Source organism: Scyliorhinus canicula, chromosome 1, assembly GCF_902713615.1.
Source record: "Scyliorhinus canicula chromosome 1, sScyCan1.1, whole genome shotgun sequence".
Taxonomy (NCBI): Eukaryota; Metazoa; Chordata; class Chondrichthyes; order Carcharhiniformes; family Scyliorhinidae; genus Scyliorhinus; species Scyliorhinus canicula.
The window spans coordinates 121,479,179-121,502,323 of NC_052146.1; the positions used below are offsets into that span (position 1 = coordinate 121,479,179).

General features: G+C 44.8%; 2 protein-coding genes across 7 annotated transcripts in view; both read right to left on the minus strand.

The window, feature by feature from the left end:
- phactr4b (phosphatase and actin regulator 4b) overlaps positions 1-23,145 on the minus strand; it is a 253,670-nt gene that overhangs the window by 119,226 nt on the left and 111,299 nt on the right. For 5 of the 6 annotated variants that reach the window (XM_038798964.1, XM_038799012.1, XM_038798956.1 and 2 more), the window contains one exon: positions 17,812-17,854. The exons of the other annotated variant lie outside the window; for it this stretch is intronic. In XM_038798964.1, coding sequence (XP_038654892.1) covers positions 17,812-17,827 — 16 coding nt within the window. In that variant the 5' untranslated portion in view covers positions 17,828-17,854. Of the gene's footprint in view, positions 1-17,811; positions 17,855-23,145 lie in introns of those variants that run through there. 6 annotated transcript variants of the gene reach the window in all.
- Positions 7,375-8,183, minus strand: LOC119967017 (cold-inducible RNA-binding protein-like). Its single transcript, XM_038799023.1, has one exon. It carries the CDS (start codon positions 8,092-8,094, stop codon positions 7,699-7,701), a length of 396 nt encoding a protein of 131 aa, XP_038654951.1. The 5' UTR covers positions 8,095-8,183; the 3' UTR covers positions 7,375-7,698.

Consider the following 23,145-nt stretch of genomic DNA (forward strand, 5'->3'; position numbering starts at 1 on the left):
AGACCATCCCGTCGATATCCCCAATAACCCAAGACACTCAACCTCATTGTTAACCACCCAACCAATCTGTGTGTCATCCGCAAACTTACTGATCCTACACCCCACATCGTCATCTATGTAATTTATATAAATGACAAACAATCGTGGACCCAGCACAGATCCCTGTGGTAAGCCACTGTCCACTGGCTTCCAGTCACTAAAGCAGCCGTCTGTCATCACCCTCGGTCTTTTACAGCTAAGCCATGTGGGACCTTGTCAAGTTTTTGCTGAAATCCATGGAAACTGCATCAACTGTACTACGTTGATTCTAGATCCCGGGACGTTGAGCTGCCAATCCTGCCCCTCCCTCGACCAGGACTCCGTGATTTCTACTAGATCACAATTCCACATGTCAATACACCCCTTAACTCATCTGATTTACCTGTAATAGTCCCGCCTTAAAATAGAGGCCATCTAGCCTGGTCTTATTCCCTTCAAAATTTGCTATCGCTGTATTCCCTCTGACAGTAGGTAATAAGGAAGGCAAATGGAATTTTGGTATTTATGGCTAAATGAATAGTGTATAAAAGTAGAGAAGTATTGCTGTAACTGTACAAGGCATTAGTGTGACCACACTTGGAACAGTGTGTACAGTTTTGGTCCCCTTACTCGAGGAGGCAGTTCAGAGGAGGTTCACTAGATTGATTCCAGAGATATGGGGTTTGTCTTATGAAGAGAGATTGAGCGGTTTAGGCCAACACTGTTCTTCGTTTAGTAGGAGAGGTGATTTAATTGAGATTTATAAAATGATGTGATTGACAAAGTGCACAGAGATGATACTTCCTCTTTTGGAGCAATCTAGGACAAGAGGTCATAGTTTTAGGATAAGGGATGGCAGATTAGAAACAGCGAGGAGAAGAAATTAATTCTCTCAAAGGGTCGTGAATCTTTGGAATTTACTACTCAGTGGATGTCAGGATATTGAGTAAATTTGAGATAGACATTTTTAATTAGTAATGGGTTGAAGGGTTATGGAGAATGGGCAGGAAAGTGGAGCTGAGGCTGAGAGGAGATCAACCTTGATCATATTGAATGGTGGAGCAGGCATAAGAGGCTGAATTGCCTCCTCCTGCTCTTAGTTCTTATGCACCCCATCACTAAAACTGTTCATTTTTCATCCGAGAATGCACAGATAATCCCTGGCTTCTCTTCATTATAAACCATCTTCTTCAATCAACTTCTTCTGCATCTTTCACATTCACCTCTGACAATAAGTGCAAACGGTTCAAGTATATTTTTAACACAATGCTTCCTTCTCTTCCTTTGGACCCTTGGGACAAACTTCCCCAAGTGTTTTCGGCTGCCCTGTTCCTGAGCTTGAGTATTTCTACAGATCAATCTCATCTACAGCATTCTCTCTCAAGTCCCATCCCTCCTGCTCACTTGTTCCTTTTCTAACAAAGCTGCAGACCAGTCACCTTGCCTTCCTGGGCTCAATGTGGGTTAATATTGTTAATTGTTTCTTCTCTTGAGGTACTGTCAAGTGTGCTGTTATCATCCCTCCTCCTGAAAACTACCACCCTATCTCGAATCAATCTTTCCTCCCCAAAGTCTGACACATTTTCAAATTTGTGCCGACATCTATTACAGTTCTATGTTTGAATCACTCCAATCAGGTTCATGCTTGACCACAGTACTGGAACTATGGAAGATTGCAAATTATATTCTTTGTCATTGTAATGAACTGAACTCATCATTTTCAACCACTTTGCAGCCTTTGACACAGCTGGCCACACACCCTTCTCCTCCAACGCTTCATAGTCATTCCATGGAGTGAAACAACCCTAGCTTGGTTCCCTTCTCATTTATCCAGAGTATCAACTGCAGTGGCTTCTTCTTCCACTCCAACAGATACCTCTGGAGCACCTGACCCCACAAGGATCTATGACTCCATTCTATTTCTCAACTACCCTTTAATAATATCATCCAGAAGCTGATCAGGTTCCACATTTATACCGAGGACACCCAGCTCTATCCCACCACCATCTCTTTGGACCAGCCCACTATCTGATTTGTCATACTGCTTGTCTAACATCTATGATTGGATGAACAGAAATTTCCTCCAACCAAATGCTGGAAGATTGAAGCCATCATATTTGGTATCGTTACAAATTCAATTTCCGAACCACTCTTTCCATCTCTAGCAACTGTTGGGTGGAACAGTGGTTATCATTGTTGCCTCAGAGTTCCAGGGACCGAGGTTCAATTCCCACCTCAGGTGACTGTGTGGAGTTTGCACTTTCTCCCAGTGTATGCGTGGGTTTCCTCCGGGTGCTCCGCTTTCCTCCCACAATCTAAAGATGTGCAGTTTAGCTGGATTGGCCCTGCTAAATTGCCCCTTAGTATCCAAAAGGTTAGGTGGGGTTACTGGGTTATGGGGACAGGGTGGAGGGGTGGGCTTGGGTAGGCTGCTCTTTCCAAGGGCCTGTGCAGACTCGATGGGCTGAATGGCCTCCTCCTGCACTGTAAATTCTATTCTAACCGGATAAGATCTTTTGGTGTTACATTTAATCCTGAGAAAAATTTCCAACATCTGCCCTCTTTCATGAAGACTACGTGCTTTCATCTCTAACATCATTCAACTCCAACCCTGCCCCACATTTTCTGCTGGAACCCTCATCTATGCTTTTGCTACATCTAGATGTGATTATTCTAATGCTGTACGTTTTTTTAAGCATGGCCAATTCACCTAACCTGCACATCTTTGGGTTGTGGGGGTGAAACCCACACAAACACGGGGAGAATGCGCAAACTCCACACGGACAGTGACCCAGAGCCGGGATCGAACCTGGGACCTTGGCGCCGTGAGGCAGCAAGGCTAACCCACTGCGCCACCGTGCTGCCCATTCTAATGTTCTACTTGAAGGCCGTCCATCTTTTACTGCACAAGACCTGTGCTCAGCCGAAAGTCTGCTGTCCGTATCTGAACCCACTCCCAATCTTGTTCACCAATCACATCTGTGTTTGCTGACTTTGATTAGCTCCTGGTCAGACAATGTCTCAATTTTAAGACCTCACCCTTGTTTTCAAATCTCCCCATGGTGTTGCCCCTCTCCATCTCTGTATTCCCCCGATACAAACGTCCTAGATTTTTGTGCTCCTCCAATTGTAGTATCTTGGGCATCCCAGATTTCCATCATTTGACCCTTGGCAGCCAAGTCTTCAGCTGGCTAGGCCTCAAGCTCTGGAATTTCCTCTCCATCCCTCTCTCCCCTCTTAAGATGCTTATTAAAACCTATTTGGTCATGTGTCCTTCTGCGGCTTAATGTCTTTATTGATATCACTTCTGTCAAGCACCAGAGGATGTTTTACCATGTTAAGTGATCATTATTTATGGAAGTTGTTTTTCTGCTAAAATCCATAAAACTGCAAGTTCAGCCAGTAACATTTTATTTGAAATAAGTTCCGTGCACTGGCGAATAAAGTATTATCTAACTGCCTCAACCAATAATTAGGTTTGGTGCCCAGTAAAAGGCATTCGCGTGCAATGAGACAGACTGTACTGAATCAACTGATCTCAGATACACTGGCATCTCACAGCATTGGAATCAGACGTAGCATCTCTGAGCTAGAAAAATGCACGATACAATCCCCTACTCCCTTAAAAAGCGTGCAAAGTATCTTGAGGAATAGGTAAAAGATCCAAGTCACAGTCCTTCTTCAGCTGGGGATGACTTCAAAGCAGAACTAGACATTCCCTCCCTCTGTCACTTGCATGGAGTACTGAATCCCATTCTGCTTCTCACTTGCTGAATTAAAACCAACACAACTTCAATAAGTTATGTGACCTATGTTAAACAGTTTCAAAGGCACTTCTGATCATCTCAATTATTCAACATTGCAACTTGAAAGCTTTGTTCCTTTTGAATAGGCTATGTGAGCTTAAAAGCTTTCATATTCCCATGTCCTTTAATATGCTTGTATCCCTTAATTAAGGGTGTTTGAAGCAGTTTCCATGGTAGCCAGAAATAAGGCACTACTAAGGTCTAATCTTGGAGTTTTATTTTAAAATACACATCTAAGCAGGAGTGAAGCTTTAAATGGTGGCATCTACTTTGATAGGACCCTAAGGTTTAGAACGGGCGCATTCTAGGCGTGTTGATTTATGAGGCAATTGTTCGACTGTAGGCAGGGTATGGTAAAACAAGTAGCAGGAGGCAGCCACCTGGCTTTACGGATCTGTATGACTGACCTTATATCCAACGGGACGAGAGAATGGCACAGCGAGAAAGGAAAACAAGGAGGGAAACAAACTCCCGAAGATGAGAAGTAAGCTAGGGAAGAAAATACATCATTGAGGCAGGACACAAAAACAAGGTATGCCTGAACCAGCTGGCACTCTTAAGGTGTTCCAATCAATGTCTTTGTGATCAACCCCTATGGTTGTGATCTGTTAAGTAACATTTTCCGGATATGAGTGATTGTGGTAACCAGTGATGGTGCAAATGGTGGGTGTCTGTTTTTCAATTACAACATTGCTACTGTATCTCAGAAACTAGCCTTACTGCACACAAGCTCCACTATTTCCACTAGTTCGATAAAGTAGAATTTAAAAAAAATTAAAATGACCCACAAGACAATACAAAGCAAAATTCAGACCTGCTGGGAGGGAGCCATGGCAGCATGGGAAAATCTCAACCACTCAATTCAGTGGCAGACATGCTTGGTAATGCTATAGGGGCCGGTTTAGCTCACTGAGCTAAATCGCTGGCTTTTAAAGCAGACCAAGCAGGCCAGCAGCACGGTTCGAATCCCGTACCAGCCTCCCCGGACAGGCGCCGGAATGTGGCGACTAGGGGCTTTTCACAGTAACTTCACTGAAGCCTACTCGTGATAATAAGCGATTTTCATTTCATTTTTCATTTCAAACAAGGGATAAAATCAAGAAGCCAGGGACCTATACAAATCAACAACTACTTGCATTATATCATAATTTGGTATTGTAGGATAACTCAAGACAGGAAGACTGACAAACAAAATTTGATACCAAGCCACATATGATATTAGGACACGTTGGTCAAAGAAATAGATTTTAAAAAGCATCTTGAGGGTGGGAGGTAGAGGTAGAAAGGTTTAAGGAAGTAATTCCAGAGTCCAGGGCTGAGACAGTTGAAAGCACAGCCGTCAACAGTGGAGCAATGAAAAATGGGGCTGGTAAAAGGTAGGAATTGGAGAAACACAGATCTCGGAGGGCTGCCAGAATGCAGATCAACAAATACAGGGGTGGTGAGCGAGTATGTGGTTATGATATAGGCACTAAGGAGTTAACCATACTGAGTGCAGTGTTTATTTGCGGAACACTGATAGGCTTGGCACAGCGTCAAGGCCAACTCAACAACTGCAGCTTTAAAGAATAAACCTCAAATGTATAAAACATGAGTCAAAATATTTACAATTGAATTACTCTCTAAAGAAATTAAAAATAAATACCAGAGAAGGTTTGAAGATGGTGCTTTATCAAATTCTTAAGACATCCCAAATGCTTCATACACAAGGAAACATTTTTCAAGTGCAGATATCCAAGTTGCATACAGCAAGATGCAACAAACAGCAAAGCAATAAATGACTAATTAATCTGTTGAAGTCAAATTTGCATTCTTTCAAATCCCTCCATGACCACCACCCACTGAGACAACTGCTCTCCTCCAATTCTGGCCACATGCCTATCCCCAATTTTAATATCGACATTATACCCTGTGCCTTCCACTACTGTGTCCCAAAGCTGCTGAATTTCTTCTCTAAAGCTTTTTACCTTTGTGTCCTCCTTCATGATGCGCCATAAAACCTCCCTCTCTTGATTAAGCTTTTTGCCATGTGTCCGAAAACCTCCTATGGGACTGTCAGGTGTTGTTTGATAGTTATCACTGTAATGTTTTAATACATTAAAGTTACTATATAGGGTGGACAGTGAGTGCCTTTTTCCTCGGATGGTGATGGCCAGCACGAGGGGACATAGCTTTAAATTGAAGGGAGATAGATATAGGACAGATGGCAGAGGTAGGTTCTTTACTCAGAGAGTAGTAAGGGCGTGGAATGCCCTGCCTGCAACAGTCGTGGACTCACCAACATTAAGGGGATTTAAATGGTCATTGGATAAACATATGGATGATAAGGGAATAGTGTAGACGGGCTTTAGAGTGGTTTCACAGGACGGCGCAACATCGAGGGCCGAAGGGCTTGTACTGCGCTGTAATGTTCTATGTTCTATAATTAAGTTTCTTCTTATTATTATTATTATTGTTAGTCGTTGGACTAGAACTGAGAATGTCGACAGGTCACTTTTCTTTTAAAGAGAAGGCTGAATTGAAGTCTTCAAAATTATGATGAACTTTGACACTATAAAATCATAGGTTATCTTAAAGGTGCTATTGGCGAATGCAAGTTATGCCTGTTGAAGTGTCAGTTGAGGACCAATGTTGAGTTAATGTAATGTTGGAAAGATACTGGATTTGCATACTTGGTCTTCTTTGAGTAACACCATTGCATCTTCGAGAACAGTGTTTTTCAAACTTTTTCCCACAGGACCCACTTTTACCAACCAGCCGATTTTGTGACCCTCGCCCGTCGACCTTCACGACATTCCATTGTTGCTTACCTTTAATGCGACAGATGAGCCTGTTTGGTCCTCACAATCTCAGTTGCTTTGTAATTCAATGTTACATTTCTGCAAGGGCGGCATGGTGACAGTGGTTAGCACTGCTACCTCACAGTGCTGAACACCCTGGTTCGATACCGGCCACGGGACACTGTCTGTGTGGAGTTTGCACATTCTCCCCATGTCTGTGTGGGCCTCACCCCACAACCCAAAGATGCACAGGAAGCAAATAATTCAGTTCAAAAGAATGGACTTTCAAAGCAAAAATAAGGTTAGCTGGATTGGCCACACTAAATTGCCCCTTAATTGGGAAAAACAATTAATTGGTACTCTAAATTTTAAAAAAGTTACATTTATGCTAAGGACTTCAGCTGATGATTTAAATTCTTGCTGCATCCTTTGAAAAAAAAAGGTTTGTCCCCGCCATGCTTAGTCTTCAAATATTTTTTAAGTTTTTTATTTTCTTTTCCAATTCGTAATTTTTAATTTTTCGTACAAAAAAACGTGTTATTAACTTCCCATCAATACAGCTTTTCACAAAAATACAATGAATTATCACGCGCCTCGAGGGGGATTTTGAAGTTTGCTTACATAAAAGGACCATTTTTTTTATTTCGAAAAAAAACCCCAACAAAACCAACTCTGCAATTATTGGAATGGGGCGCTCGGTGACCGCCAACTAATATTCATTCCTACACAATTTCCTTCAAATTGAATACAAAGAGCAAAAAGTCTTTAAAGATACAAACTCGGTGATCAGATTTTATTATTCACAATAGAGGAGACCCTGGGCTGAACAGTAGCAGTGTATATTTGTGGAGAGGGAGGGAGGGAGTGGGTCAGAAAGCCGCCACCGCCGGGTATAAGCAGCGATGGAGCTGCAGCCGCCAGTCTCTCTCTCTCTCTGGTACATGGACGGGGACAGGTTGGTCAATTATAATCTAGCTGGGAAAACATGAGGCTGGGAAATTAACGGATATCCATCTCTCCCCTCTAAACAAAAAAAAATTAAAGTAATGGAAAGGGAGGAGGTTGGAGCTCAGAACAAGACCAAAGACTCAATGTCACTGGCTGTAGGAGCTGCGTCCTCCATAGCCGCCGCCTCCACGGGAGTAGCCATCTCCCAGGTAGTAGCCGTTGCCCCGAATTTTGTACTGCCGAGAGCCGTAGCTGCCGCCTCCTCGTCCGTAACGGTCGCCGCCGCCCAACATTTTCTCGGCGCGGTCCACCCGGATCTGCTGCCCGTCCATGGATTTTCTATTTATCACCTCCATCGCGTCGTTGGTGTCCTCGGGGTTCTCGAAAGAGATGAAGCCGAAACCGCGGGACGCCATGGTGTCTTTGTCTTTAATCACTCTGACCTCAGCGGTCTGCCCGTACTTGGAGAAGACATCTTCCAGGGCCTGCTCGTCTGTGTCGAAGTTGAGGCCGCCGACGAACAACTTTCCTTCTTCAGTCATGGTGTTGAGATATATCTGCCTGGGTCCCTGCTAGATTTGGAACTGCTCCTCAACAGTCCACACCCTCTGCTTTCCTCTGCACGCTCGAATTTTTGAGAATTTCAAACTTTCATTTTCCAGTACTTCCCTGCATATAACTTTGCATCCTGATTTGCATTGGCATAATTAATTTTTTAAAAAAATGATTTTTATTGACGATAGATTTGAGCCAGGGAAGTGGGATGGAAATTTTCAAAGATGGGAGGAGAAAGGAATTAGGACCCTAAAAGATTTGTTTCTTGGGGGTCGGTGTGCAGGATTGAAGGAGCTGGGAGTGAAGTATGGGCTGGAGCAGGGGGAAATATTTAGATACATGCAGGTTCGAGACTTTGCCAGAAACGAGATACAGACCTTCCCAGTAGAGCCGGCTTCCACATTGCTGGAGGAGATGCTGACAACAGGGGGACTGGAGAAGGGGGTAGTATCGGCGGTTTACGGGGCTATTTTGGAAGAGTAGAAGGCGCCGCAGGAAGGGATCAAGGCAAAGTGGGAGGAAGAGTTGGGAAAGGGTATGGAGGAGAGGTTCTGGTGTGTGTTGCTCCCGAGGGTGAACGCCTCCACCTCGTGAGAGAGGTTGGGGCTGATACACCTGAAGGTGGTGTATCGAGCACACCTTACAAGTGTGACGATGAGCCTGCTCTTTGACGGGGTAGAAGAGGGGGGGGGGGGGGCACCCTGATAACCACGTTCATATGTTTTGGTCCTTTCCAAAGCTGAAGGATTACTGGAAGGAGGTTTTTAGGGTAATGCAAAGAGACATAGATAGGACGCAGAGCTGGGCTGAGAAGTGGCAGATGGAGTTTAACCCTGAAAAGTGTGAGGTTGTCCATTTTGGAAGGACAACTATGAATGCAGAATACAGGGTTAACGGTTTTGTTCTTGACAATGTGGAGGAGCAGAGCGATCTTGGGGTCTGTGTTCATAGACCTTTGAAAGTTGCCACTCGATAGAGCGGTGAAGAAGGCCTATGGTGTGCAGCGTTCATTAGCAGAGGGATTGCATTTAAGAGTCGTGAGGTGATTATTCAGCTGGAGAAAACCTTGGTATGGCCACATTTGGAGTAATGTGTGCAGTTCTGGTCGCCTCATTTTAGGAAGGATGTGGAAGCTTTGGAAAAGGTGCAAAGGAGATTTACCAGGATGTATGAAGGAATGGAGAGTAGGTCGTACGAGGAAAGGTTGAGGGTGCTAAGCCTTTTCTCATTAGAACGGAGAAGGATGAGGGGAGACTTGATAGGGGTTTATGAGATTATCAGGGGAATAGATAGAGTAGACAGTCAGAGACTTTTCCCCCGGGTGGAACAAACCATTACGAGGGGACATAAATTTAAGGTGAATAATGGAAGATATAAGGGGGATGTCAGAGGTAGGTTCTTTACCCAGAGAGTAGTGGGGGCATGGAATGCACTGCCTGTGGAAGTAGTTGAGTCGGAAGCATTAGGTGACCTTCAAGTGGCTATTGGATAGGTACATGAATTACGGTAGAATGATGGGGTGTAGATTAAAATTTGTTCTTAATCTAGGACAAATGTTCGGCCCAACATCGTCGGCCGAAGGGCCTGTTCTGTGCTGTATTTTTCTATGATCTCTAAAGTGGTGCAGGTGAAACTGGACCCCCCGGTGCTCGGGAGGCCATATTCGGGGTGTCGGACCAGCCGGGGCTGGAAACGAGTGCGGAGGCAGATGTTGTATCCTTCGCCTCGTTGATCGCCTGAAGGCGGATCATTTTATTGAAGTTTTTCATTTTACACACTGTGCGATAGAAAAGGGTATGCGGATTGGGTACAATATAGAAAGGCTCTCCATTAGCATTGACCCCCCCCCCCCCCATTTTGTTGTTTAGGATACTTTATTTTATAGTATGTGATTGTCATCTATTTACATACGTGCGGCTCCTTCCCCTTCCTCTATCGATTGGTCCCACCCCTTCTCCTCCTCCCTTCTTTCCACCCCCCTCCCTTCTTTCCACCCCTCCCCCCCCAAACAAAAATCCAGTTTTATGTGTTTCTTTGGGTTCCTGTTCTTTGTGGCCTTGCACTAGGCCCATTATTATCCATTCGGGCCATTCTCAAACCTCCCCCTTCTCTCCAACCCCCTCCCATCCCCCATCTGTTTATCTGTTTCTTGCTGTCTTGTTGGCTCCCGTGTGACACCACCGCCCCCCCCCCCCCCCCCCCCCCCCCGTTCTGTTGGCTTCGAGCAAGTTGGTGAATCACTTCTACCTTTTGGGGAAGCCCTCCTCTGACCCTCGAATGGAGAGTTAGATTTTCTGCAGGTGGAGAAATTCTGACAGGTCTGCCAGCCATCTGCATCCGTGGGTGGTGCTGCCGATTGCCTGTCGAGCATGATTCTTCGGTGGACGATGAGGGAAGCAAAGGTAAGGGTGTCACCCTCCTTCCCCATAAACAGTTCTGGCTGGTCCGATACCCCAAAGACTGCCACACTCTTGGGCACGGCTCCACCCTCACCACCACAACTTTGGACTTTGTCTTGAAGAAGGCAGTCCAGAACGTGAGAAGCCTTGGGCATGCCCAGAACATGTGTATTGACACAATTAATAAAGCCATACTGTAAAACGTGATCTTTATACTGCTTTGTTCCCGATTTCAGCTTCTTCTTAAAGGGTTGCTCACCAGAATCCCTGATGCTCACACTAGCACTGCTTTGTCTTGTTGTGGAGTCTACTGAACAGCTTACAGTAGCTTTGTCCTGCCGTGGACTCTCCTGACAGTTCTCTCAAGCAGATTTAGTTGAGAGATCCTGGTCTGTTTGCATCTCTGGCTCTCTCTTCCTTATTACAAAACAATCCATTTTCAATTCTTCAGTGCTAGCAGCAACAAAATGGAGGAATTGCTGTTCTGTGATTTTGCGCCCAGAACACGTGATGTCAGTAAATGGGGCATGTGACCATCTCTCTACTGCTGCCGGTGGGAGGGTTGCATCGTTTGTTTTGAAAAACTGGTCCTGGGATAGTGCGCTGACGCAGGAGGAGCTGGTCCACCCCACTGGACTCCGGGCCTGTCAACTGCCAGGTCCGGCTGAGGGGACACCCATGCACAGGATGGGCAGCAATCTTGAAAGTCGGTCGCAGGCAGCATTTTTGAAAGTCGGTCACAGCCAGCTGTAGGGCGTTCTTCCCGCAATCAGGAAAGGCTTGACCAATCGCTCTGCGACAGAGTTTGAAAAACCCTGTTCTAGAATCACCTGAGCCTAGATTATGGGCGGCACAGTAGCACCGTGGTCAGCACTGTTGCTTCACAGCGCAAGGAACCCGGGTTCAATTCCCAGCTTGGGTCACTGCCTGTGTGGAGTCTACACATTCTCCCTATGTCTGCGTGGGTTTCCTCCAGGTGCTCCGGTTTCCTCTCCACAAGTCCCAAAAGATGTGCTTGTCAGGCGAATTGGACATTTTGAATTCTCCCTCTGTGTACCCGAACAAGTGGTGGAGTGTGGCGACTAGGGAAATTTTCACAGTAATTTCATTGTGTTAACGTAAGCCTATTGTGACACTAATAAAGATTATTATTACTCCCTTCTGAAAACTGTCTCCACCACCATACAGCAAAATCAATCAATGATTTTCATCTGATTTCTAGCTGGACTTTACAACGCCAAATCATTGGAAGATTGAACAAGAATGGTCATGGCCCAGTTAGATTTTTTTAAACAAAGGAAGAGTGGTGAAAGAAATGGGAAACCAGATTTCTGGGCTCTTGAGCATCGCTGATTTTAATTGCTCCGTTACCGACGGCAATGCCTTCAATTGCCAAGAGTCTAAGTTTAGGAAATCCCCCTCTGCCTCTCCTTCACTCTCTTGCTTTTAAGATATTCTATTAAATCAACCTCTCCGACCAGGTGTTTGGTCATCTGACACAAGATCGTTGTGGTTCAGTGTCATACTTTGTTTAATACTGCGCACGTGGGATGTTTCACCACATTAAATGTTTTCTGTAGTCTGATAGCAACATACAAAGGAAGTTAAGTGCACAACAACCAACATTTTGAACCTTTAGCTTGGTAAATTGTCAAATATTAAAATAATCTTCCGGCTATTATATCCCGCCATTTTCTCAAACTTCAAATCACAATTTTTCCTTGAATTCTTCAAACCTCTTCTTTTTCACCATGCCGTCACCTCCCCTCCCTCCCCCCCCCACCCACCCCTCCCCCTCCCACCCCTCCCCTCCCCCCCACCCCTCTCTCCCCCCCCGCCCACCCCTCCCCTCCCTCCCCTCCCCCTCCCCTCCCCCCACCCCTCCCCTCTCCCCCCCCCCCACCCCTCCCCTCCCTCCCCTCCCCCCACCCCTCCCCTCTCCCCCCCCACCCCTCCCTCCCCTCCCCCCCCACCCCTCCCCTCTCCCCCCCCACCCCTCCCCTCTCCCCCCCACCCCACCCCTCCCCCCCCACCCCTCCCACCCCACCCTCCCCCTCCCCTCCCCCCCACCCCTCCCCTCTCCCCCCCCACCCCTCCCTCCCCTCCCCCCCCACCCCTCCCCTCTCCCCCCCCACCCCTCCCCTCTCCCCCCCACCCCACCCCTCCCCCCCCACCCCTCCCACCCCACCCCTCCCCCCCCTCCCCTCTCCCCCCCCCACCCCTCCCCTCTCCCCCCCACCCCACCCCTCCCCCCCCACCCCTCCCCCCCCACCCCTCCCCCCCCTCCCCTCCCCCCCCTCCCCCCCTCCCCTCCCCCCCTCCCCTCCCACCCCTCTCCCCCCCACCCACCCCTCCCCTCCCCCCTCCCACCCCTCTCCCCCCCACCCCCCCCTCCCCTCCCCCCCTCCCCTCTCCCCCCCCCACCCCTCCCCCCTCCCCTCTCCCCCCCCCTCCCCCCTCCCCTCTCCCCTCCCCCCCTCCCCTCCCCCCCCACCCTCCCCCCCCCACCCCTCCCCCCTCCCACCCCCTCCCCCCTCCCCTCTCCCCCCCCACCCCTCCCCTCTCCCCCCCCACCCCTCCCCTCTCCCCCCCCCCACCCCTCCCCTCTCCCCCCCCACCCACCCCTCCCCTCCCCCACCCCTCCCCTCTCTTCCCCCCCCCCTCTCTTCCCCCCCCACCCCTCCCCTCTCTTCCCCCCCCCACCCCTCCCCTCTCTTCCCCCCCCACCCACCTCTCCCCTCTCTTCCCCCCCCCACCCCTCCCCTCTCTTCCCCCCCCCCCACCCACCCCTCCCCTCTCTTTCTCCCCCCCCCCACCTACCCACCTACCCCACCAAATTCCTTCATTTCCTATTCATGGCACTTCTCTCCGTAGCTGATGTAAAGCACTGAAACACCCTCCGTTACGAGGGGCATTACCCAAATGTAAAATTGCTTTCAGGTGGAGCAGAGACCAACAACAGTGCTGGTGGTTCCTAACACACAGCCAGCTGCAGCCTGAAGTAAAGCTGGCATTTGGCATAAGGAGGTGCTAAAAACCTGATCTCCCCAGGTGCCCACTTCAACAATGCTGGCAAGTTTATATTTGGCTTGGAGCAGACTGTGTTGCTAAGAGCTACAGCCACCATTAGTGCTTTTACTTACATTTAGAAAGCATTTTTCATGACACCCCAAAGAGCTTCACAGCCAATTAACTTAAGCGCTGTCATTTCATAACAGCAATAAAAAGACTTACATTTAGACAGCACCTTTCAAGATCTCAGCATCTCAGCCAATGAAGTACTCTTGAAGGGGTAATGGCATTGTAATGTAGGAAACATGGGAGCCAATTTCAATACAGAAAGCTCCCAAAGATCACAATGTGATAAATGACCAGATAATCTGTCGGTTTAGCGATAAATATTCATCAGGACAACCGAGATCTTTGACATGCACCTGGAAGGATATGCGAGGATTTGGTGTAATAACTCAACTCAAATCAATTACTTTTCAAGCATAGCCCAAATTTTTATTTTGCTTTATAAATTTAAGAGTACCCAATTTGTTTTCTTTACAATTAGGGGGAAAGTTAGCATGGCCAATCCACCTACGCTGCACATCTGCACGCTGGAGAACGTGCAAACTCCACACAGACAATGACCTGGAGCCGGGTTCGAACCCGGGTCCTCAGCACCGTGAGGAAGCAGTGCTAACCACTGCGCCACCGTGCCGCCCTCCAAAATTTGTAACATGTGCAAGGGTTCTGTACTCCAGTGATGAATAGGGAAGAACATGGCCTTGCTTCAGATCACTCTCCAGCGAGTTCTACCAGCAAGACGACTAAACATCAGCTACGAAGAGAATCGTGCATGATCTCTCAATGTCAAAGAGGCTGCCAACATATTATATTGAATCATGTATGAGGAACAGGCACTTGTATGCTTCCTCTGAAAATAATTGGACTGTACCACGACACCTAGCGAAAAGGGGGAACACCTATGACTCCTGATAAACTCACCAAAAAAGATGACTTGCACTCTCTGGATCTCAGATTACCAGGACGAACAACACTTGAAACACCTTTATAAAGTGGGTATGCGCTATGAGGTACGTCAGGCAATAGCTGAGCACAAAGCTGTCGACTGACACCAACTCCTGGTCAGAGATCTCAAACCCCTCCTTGCAGCCTGGTAATCAAACTTTTAAAAACAGCAGCCGCATTCTGGTCATATACCACATGAAAGGTTCCTAACCATTAGCATTTGATCCCTTATCTTGCCCTCAGATCGAACAGACAACTGCTGTTAATCCAACAGTAGCAGGAACTTGTGAATAAGACAAGAAAAGTGTCCTTCCATCAGTCAGCGGCTTAAACATAATGACAGATGCACCAGCTAAACTGAAAAATTCAAAGACTGCCTATTTACAAAGTTACGAGCCAGGAAAATATTCCAAATGGCCAGTCTGTGATCAGTCAGAACAGTAAACAAGTTAATAAATGATTATTAACACAAGCTCCCACAGAGTATTATATAAAATAGAGACTTTTATGAACTGGAACTGGAATTCCATCTGGTTCTCCTTTAGAAGTATAATTATTTTCAGTCCCCATTCTGTTGGGAGCTACGGTCTTTGGATTGTACTCAAACTCTTAACTGCATTGCAGGAAAGATCCACCGCCCTAAACAAACCAAACACAATCTTATCACAAGTCAGCACAGTCACTAATTCAGGAAACCCAAGACGAAGGTTACATCGAGAAGATAATCAGTGACTGAAGCCATTACTGTACTGGGTAAAAGAACAGGAAGCATTGGGAGTTCATTATACTTTAGAACCACCACTGCCACATTTTATAACTAACTTACCAAATTCTGAGGCCACGTATAGTTAGAAATAACAGTTGCTTATTGATATTACTTTGGATTTGGGAAAGATAAAGCTGCAGGTGAATGCAGGAAATACAGATCATGGAAATCTAAGTATTTGTGTCCAATCATGTGAAACTTTCCTGACATATTTGCCAGCAATAATTTGATTCAATGTCAATCATTTACAGCACAACATATTTTTCACAGTGCAAAATCAGCTACCACCTGCACGAACTTGCCACTGAGTCATTCATCATCCATTGAGTGTATCTTAAAATATGGACCTTGACGATATTAAAATTTTAACTGAAACAAGGCACTTCAGATGACCCAGTTTAAAAAGGATTTGTTCTTCTCAGTTTTCACTATGGATCACAAACCTGAATTAAAACTTTTTTGTCCCCTTCAGAATGTAAAATGCTTCAATCTTAAATGGCTCTGGGCACAAAGTGCATTGCAAAGTGGATTTTACAGCACTCATGACAACTGCAAAATTGCACATGCACAAGATTGTACATGTACAAGATTGCACAACTTAAAAAAATGACTTACATTTTCTGGCCACAGATATTCCCTGGTGTTGGCAAAGGTTCATATATGTCAACAATGTAAAAAATGTATAGGTGTCAACTTGCACACAGTACTGAGAGAGCAAAATGGAATCCTGCTGCTGCTACCTCTTCTAGCACATCTGATCTGGGGGCCTGCAATCTCTCCTGACCACGTGGGGTGATGCTGAGTGGCTATTTGATTACCTAACCTGAGTATCATCAGTGACAGCATGACGAGGAGAGGCCTGTGAAAGTGCGGAGTGAGGTTATGTGCACAAAATTGAAGTAGAAACTGCAACAAAAAAAAAATTGTTTGCATCAAGTTTTGCCGACTGTCTCTTCAGATTGTAAAATATCCAGGATCATAAATCCCGCCTCACCAGACACAGGTCCCAATCAGTGAGACTGAGGGGCCTGGACATTGGAGAATTTATCTCAAGCAACAGGATATTAACTATTTAAAATTAGCAATCTAACTCCAGAAATAACTATCTTTTACATTTGATAATATGATTAATGGATGTCAAAAATAGGTATAGTTCATCAGCATTTACTACAAGTGGTGAAAGATGAAACCGTAAGCTCTGATTAGAGTTGTATCCCACGCCCTATTCACCTCATCTAATGCAGACCGAAACCAAGATATTAATTGAAATAAAATAGGGGTAGACAGGGAAGTAGAGGCAATCAGATCGGTTACGATCTTATCAAATGATGGTTCAATGAGCTTAATGGCCTATTCCTGCTCCTAATTCATATGGTTGTATGAGTGTCAAATAAGGAATTCTCAAGGAGGACTGGGGCTGCTGCAAGAATTGAGCCTTTCTTCAACTGATTGATTTAATGCTCTTGGTTTTAACTTTTGAATTGGATTCAACCGAGTTCTGGTCACTGTCATCTTCAATTCACAAATTACAGCAGTGGAATAGCACACATATATGTGTTTACTACTGGTATAGGTGATCAACGTTGGATTTGTGTGACCTCGGGTACATACCTGATCTGGGGGAGTAATGCGAAGGACACCACCCCCCCCCCCCCCCCCCCCCCCCCCCCCCCCCCCCCCCAACCACCACCACGGGTGCAATCAGCAGAAACTTACCATTCTGCCCTTGAGGCATGTTCAGTTTTTTGGGGAGTGACTGCTTAGAGCAAATGGGTTTTTGGGACCAGTATAAAAGATCCAAGATACTGCAACACAAAACGGCTACGGGTTTAACTCACTTGCACTTAAAATTCAGCATTCTTCAGCACTATTCCATTTGATTCCACCCAGAGTATGATGCCATCTAGACAGAAACCATACAAAGACTCCAGGCCAAAATATTTTTTTTAGCTCTTTTAGCCTTGCAACCCGAAATCGATTCTCCCTCCTTCATTTGCCAATGATATTACACTTGCTGCCAGAACACTCATGAACTTTATAAAAGCCATTAACAAGTGTAAGAGTGACTCACATTTCTGCTCAGGCTATGGCAGATTTTAGTATTAGCATATTCAAAACATATTCAGAAAAACAGTATTTATCTTATAGGATGAAATATGCAAGTCACATAATCCTATTAATTCACCTAACATTCGGGGATTAACATAAATAATTGCCTCATGCTCAATGCGTGCAGCTAGTGTGTTTATTCCATAGCATATTTATTCCTAGATTTCCTCCTCCTATTTCCTGCTACCAGTTGATAACCAAATTAAGGAACAGTGCATTCCCCAATCTCTCCTGCAACGTTTTTCAACACTTAGTATATCTCTAACCCTGACTCTCTCTCAACAGATTTGTGTTATCACAAAGCATACCCACTTCATTGTGCTTCAAACAGAGCATTACACAGCTGCTACAGCAGCCGTAACACATCATAAGATAGAAATGCAGAGCAGGAACGAGTGTCTGACACTTACCCACACGGTTTTCCATTCCCAGCTACACGTCTCCGTAACAGTACTGCAAAACAGAGAATAGTTATCGTACAGCAGCTCTACTAAACATGGTTCACTGTTTAGCAATGCTATCACATTGGGTACTTTATGCTTGAGAAATATGAGTTGTGTCAAGTCCAAAGTACTTGGGTGCTGTACCTAATCCAAAGCAAACAGAGCACTCAATACTTTGTTATTCTGACTTTTCTTTTACTGTGCAAAATATTGAGGATTACTTCAGTGTTAAATCACATTTTAGATTTTATTCAGTCATCCATTTTAGGTTCCTTGTCAGAGGAGATGCTTTGCAGCAAACTCCACCTGCTGTGACATCATAAAATGACACTCCAATGAGATGATGTCATGGCCAGGCATGCATTCCACCAAGTCTCTGTTCTCATCCTTTATGTTGTGAAAGTTTAACAGCAGCAATTTACCAAAACATGATGTGTATCCACATGTGCACAGATCCAAGGCTATACATGAATTATGGTGCACTTCAGTGTTGTACAACAATACATTGCTGGAAGCCATTCAATCCATTATACCTGTAATGGCTCTTTGAAAGAGCTGTCCAGTCTGTCCCATATCCCTGATCTTTTCCTATAGCTCTGCAAATTTTTAAAGTACATATCTTTTTGGAAGTTACTACTGAATTAGACTCTACCACCCTTTCCGACAGCACTCCGGATCTTAACTCGCTGCGTGAATCTTTATCGCCCCATGTCACCACTGCTTCCTTTCTGCTAATTGCCTTAAATCTGTGTCCTTACTGGCGATTCTACAACTGGAAATAACAAAACCCTTCATGATTTTGAACACCTCTATCCAGACTCCTCTCGACCTCCTCTCTACAATGTATATAATCCCAATTTCTCCAGTCAATTTACATAACTGAACCTGGCTCACTTCAGTAGTTCCCACTTGCCTTTCCAATGACTGTTATGGATTAGGGAAAGTGTTTTGCCGAAACACAAAACTGCTGAAAACATGACAAGCAGCTGCCAAATGTCTTCTTGACTTGACGGTGACCCAGGGCACCTACAAACATTGGAGGAGGGCTGGTAAATAGAATTACCACAATAGTTGAACACACATAATGTAGAGCTCATGCATGAATGAAGAAAGGTCATTTAGGAAGAGTTGAACAAAAGCGAATAAAAAGCTACAATGCAGGGCTTCCTCGCTGCATTAATCACGAGCCTCGAAAACATATTGCACATAGTCTGCTATTATATCATTCAAAAATAATCACATTGCAAATAAAGGGGTGCCTGAAATTGCAGGAGCAAAAAGAACTCCAAAAAGAGACATCCAGAAAAGAACATGTCAGTATTTCAGCCACATGATCAGAGCTGATAAACTAGAGAGGTCTCTTCTAAAGGACAAAATGGATGGCAGCAGAAAGAAGGGTTGGCCTGGTTGGATGATGGACATCACCGAGTCTGTGTCGCCATCGGATTGGCATGTATAGGATGGACATCACAGAACCATTGCAGCTGAGTGACAGTGGGCATGTGAGATCGGTGCAAGACAGACAAACATGACATAACATGCCAGCATTTTTAATCAGGATTTCATAAGTTATTACGTGCAGAGTTAGGTCCGCCCTCTGCAAACAGGACAGGACAGTAGTTCAAATTAAACAATTTTAATAAGAGCACATAAATTTAATTGCACGGTTTCTTTTTGAATGAAGAATTCAAATGAATAAATGTTGCTTGAAAAAAAAGAACTCTACTAATACTTGACATAATTACATTCAAAATTGCATTTAACATTCTGCTGCTGACTACACAGGCATATGTCCTATCAACTGGCAAACATTACAGAATTTAATACATGCTCCGAATATTGAGCAAAAAATTGAAAATTGAAGGTGTAAATGCTCATCAGGTTAGGCAACATCAACGGAAAGAGAAACAGAGTTAATCATTCAGGTCAGTGACCCTTTGTCAGACTTCCAACATTTGTAGTATTTTGATTTTGTATTAGGCCAGGAAACCTCTGGTCAACCAACCGTTGTTTCCATCATCCCTCCCCACCCACCCCTCCAAGAGTGGGGAGAAACCATATATACCAGGAGTTCTCAGGAACTTTCTGGAAAATCTGATGCATTAACTATTCTGGCTTGGAATGAGTGCTAATGAAATCTATGTTGCTGGCTGCTAACATTTACCTTCACACTTCTGCTATGATAGCAGCGCTCTCACTGTTAAGAGAATCTGCTCAGACATATTATTACATACATGCCAATCCGATGGCGGGACAGACTCAGTCACGTTATGTATTTTCAAAGTGCACCCAGCCATCTTACACTTTCATTTTAGAAAAGTTTCCACTGACACACTGATAAAATGGACCTCCTTCCCCATCGAGTGAAACATTAGATGCACATTCAGAATCTCATTTTTATGCTGCCTGACGGCGCCACGGTCCCAGGTTCGATCCCCGCCCCAGATCACTGTCCGTGTGGAGTTTGCACATTCTCCCCATGTCTGTGTGGGTTTCACCCCCACAACCCAAAAATGTGCAGGTTAGGTGGATTGGCCATGTTAAATTGCCCCTTAATTGGAAAAAAATAATTGGGTACTCTAAACTTTTTTTAAAAAAAGGAACTCCTTTTTAATCAGGATTTCATAAGTTATTACTTGGAGTTAAGTCCGCCCTCTGCAAACACATCTACTACACTTAGTTCCATCAGCACAGAAATAGACCATCTGTCCCAGCTGGCTATGCCAGTGCTTATGCTCTGCATGAACCTTCTTCCACCCAACTTTATCTCATCCTGTTGACATGACCTTCTTAACCTTTCTCCCTCAGGTATTTATCTAGTTTATGCTGAAAAGCATCAATGCTAATCATCTCAACCACTCCTGGTAGTAGCGAGCTTTACACTAATTACTTTCCACGTAAAGAAGTCATTATCTTATATTTATGAGTTTTGGGCTCTTCCACAAGTGGAAGCATTTTCTATATGTCTATCTTATCAAACTCTTTTCCAGTGTGAACAAAGCCACTGAATACCTGCAAGAAGCAGCGTATAAGGAACTTAATTAAGCTTTTGTGACCAACATTTTTAAGAACTTGTACCACAATGACTGTGAAAAAAGTACATGGATGGAAAGGACAGGTGGCAAATTCACTTTGTATTCAGCTTTCAGAGGTTCCAGTCAGTTTTGCTGTGGGTGCTCAGTACAGAATTGGAAGCTGAATGAGGCTGTTTATATTGCTAAGTTTCTAACCTCATATCACCACTAACCCCCCCAAACGTTCGTGCCACCTCAGCAACAGCATCGACAGGGACAAAGTCTGTCACATGTATGCTAATGGCAGCCAGCTCTGTGCCTTCCTCTATGTTCTCACTCCCTGTTCAGACATCAAGCAGCAGAACATCCATAACTCCCTCATACTTAAGATTGAGAAAATCAAAACCATGGTTTCCGCCTTGAACTAGAAACTCCAATCCCTTACATCTAACTTCCCCTCAAACACACAGGTGACTCAACAAGCTGAACAAGACTCAATACTCTGTTCAATCTCGAGCTACGTGTTAAATCTTGTATCCTGTACATCAAGACCACTTATTTCTACCTGCATAGCATTGCATGCATCTTTCCATACCTATGCATGCCACTGCTGAAACCGGTTGGGTGTCTCTGGACTCAATTACTCCAAAGCTTTCCCATCTGGCTTTCCATCCCTCCATTACCTGCGCTGCTCCACTCAGTTCCGCTCACCCATCTAACCAACACAATTTTAATTCTCCATCTAGGATTCCTCTTCTTCAAAACTCCGCCACTGGCATTAGGCAAGGACTGGGTGGGGTTTAACTATGGTATCGCCACAAGCCAAACACAAGCCACAAACTTCCACAAATCGGACTGCCTAGGTTGTCAGAGAGAGGATGGTCACTTGGGTGAGAAGTGTGGGTAGCTGTGGGATGACACCTCAGCACAAATCAGTCTCCTGAACAGATCAAAGTGAATATTTTGGGCAACAAAAAGAAAACCTCAAACATAATGAACCAAAGAAAATGCGTTAACTTTTTTTCCACGAAGCACGAAAAAAAAGGACAGCTGCTCAGATATTACTACGTGGTGTGGCTTCAGGCATTGAGATCGAATGAATATAACTCACTGCACACAGCTTCCATACACCCAAATCTAAAGGTACATCATAGACTTAAATTTATTTACTATAGGTTGTTCGATTTCACCATGCTAAGCAGATTTCTGAAGTTTCACGCAGATGCAGTTTCAGCCATTTTGTAACTCTGAACCCAAAGCATTAGGTCAGCATTCAAGTACTAATATTAATCATGCACAGTCCAAGCTACTTAACCAAAACATAGAGAGAGAAACCTCTTTTAATTCAATCTGTGTTTATTGATTTTATTTTAAATTCCGTATCTTTATCAGCAGAGACAGCAGTTATGCTACGTATATTTTCTTGGTTCTGAACAAAAAGGTACACGGCTATATGAAATCATAAAATTTGCTATCAACTGATTTGATTATAAGCCTTGCCTCGCAGGAAGGCAAGGTGAATATACACATCATTGTCATCAGTTAGTGAATTACTAGGCAGTAATTCAACTAGTTTAGATAGCAAAAGCTTGAGTGGTTTTCCAGTCATTAGAACAAAGATTTCATTGCTGCTTTCCACTTGATGCAAGACACGTTATTTATACAGTTGTGTCTATTTGATCACATTTTCTAGCAACGGTAAACTGAATGTTGCAGAGGTCATACAATAGCAGTGGGAAGGTTACAATATATTGTATATATTTTTAGAACCCATCTGATAGAACATTAAAACCGTTAATATCTCAATGCTCCTTCAATTCCAGTTTTCAGCACATCACTGATTCTAATCATTCCACTTTTGGTTTCATCTGCTCGGAAATTCTTTCCCTCAATCTCTCCGTCTCTCTCTCTCTCCTTTTTAACACCTGTACCTTCATCAAAGATGGGTTATTTGTCCCAATATGTCCTTTTTGGACTGGGTGTCAAACGTTCATTTGATGACACATGTGTAGGGTCTTGGAACATGGTACTGCATTAATGAAGCTTTGTAAATCCAAAATATTGTTGCAGATGGTCAGAAAATGGAACATATATTCAAAACAAATGCAACGCAAGCACACACTTGGGATCAGTGGGTAGCGCTTGTGTCTTGGAGTCAGGAAGTGGTGGGTTCAAAACCCAACTCCAAAATTTAAGCACATAATCTAGATTGACACTCCAGCCCAGTGCTGAGAGACTGCTGCACTGTCAGAGGTGTTATTGTTCAGTGCTAAGGAGATGCCCTCGA

Bases quoted from the DNA above. Each gene is read 5' to 3' on its own strand.
- LOC119967017 (XM_038799023.1), bottom strand. From the start codon at position 8,094: ATGACTGAAGAAGGAAAGTTGTTCGTCGGCGGCCTCAACTTCGACACA.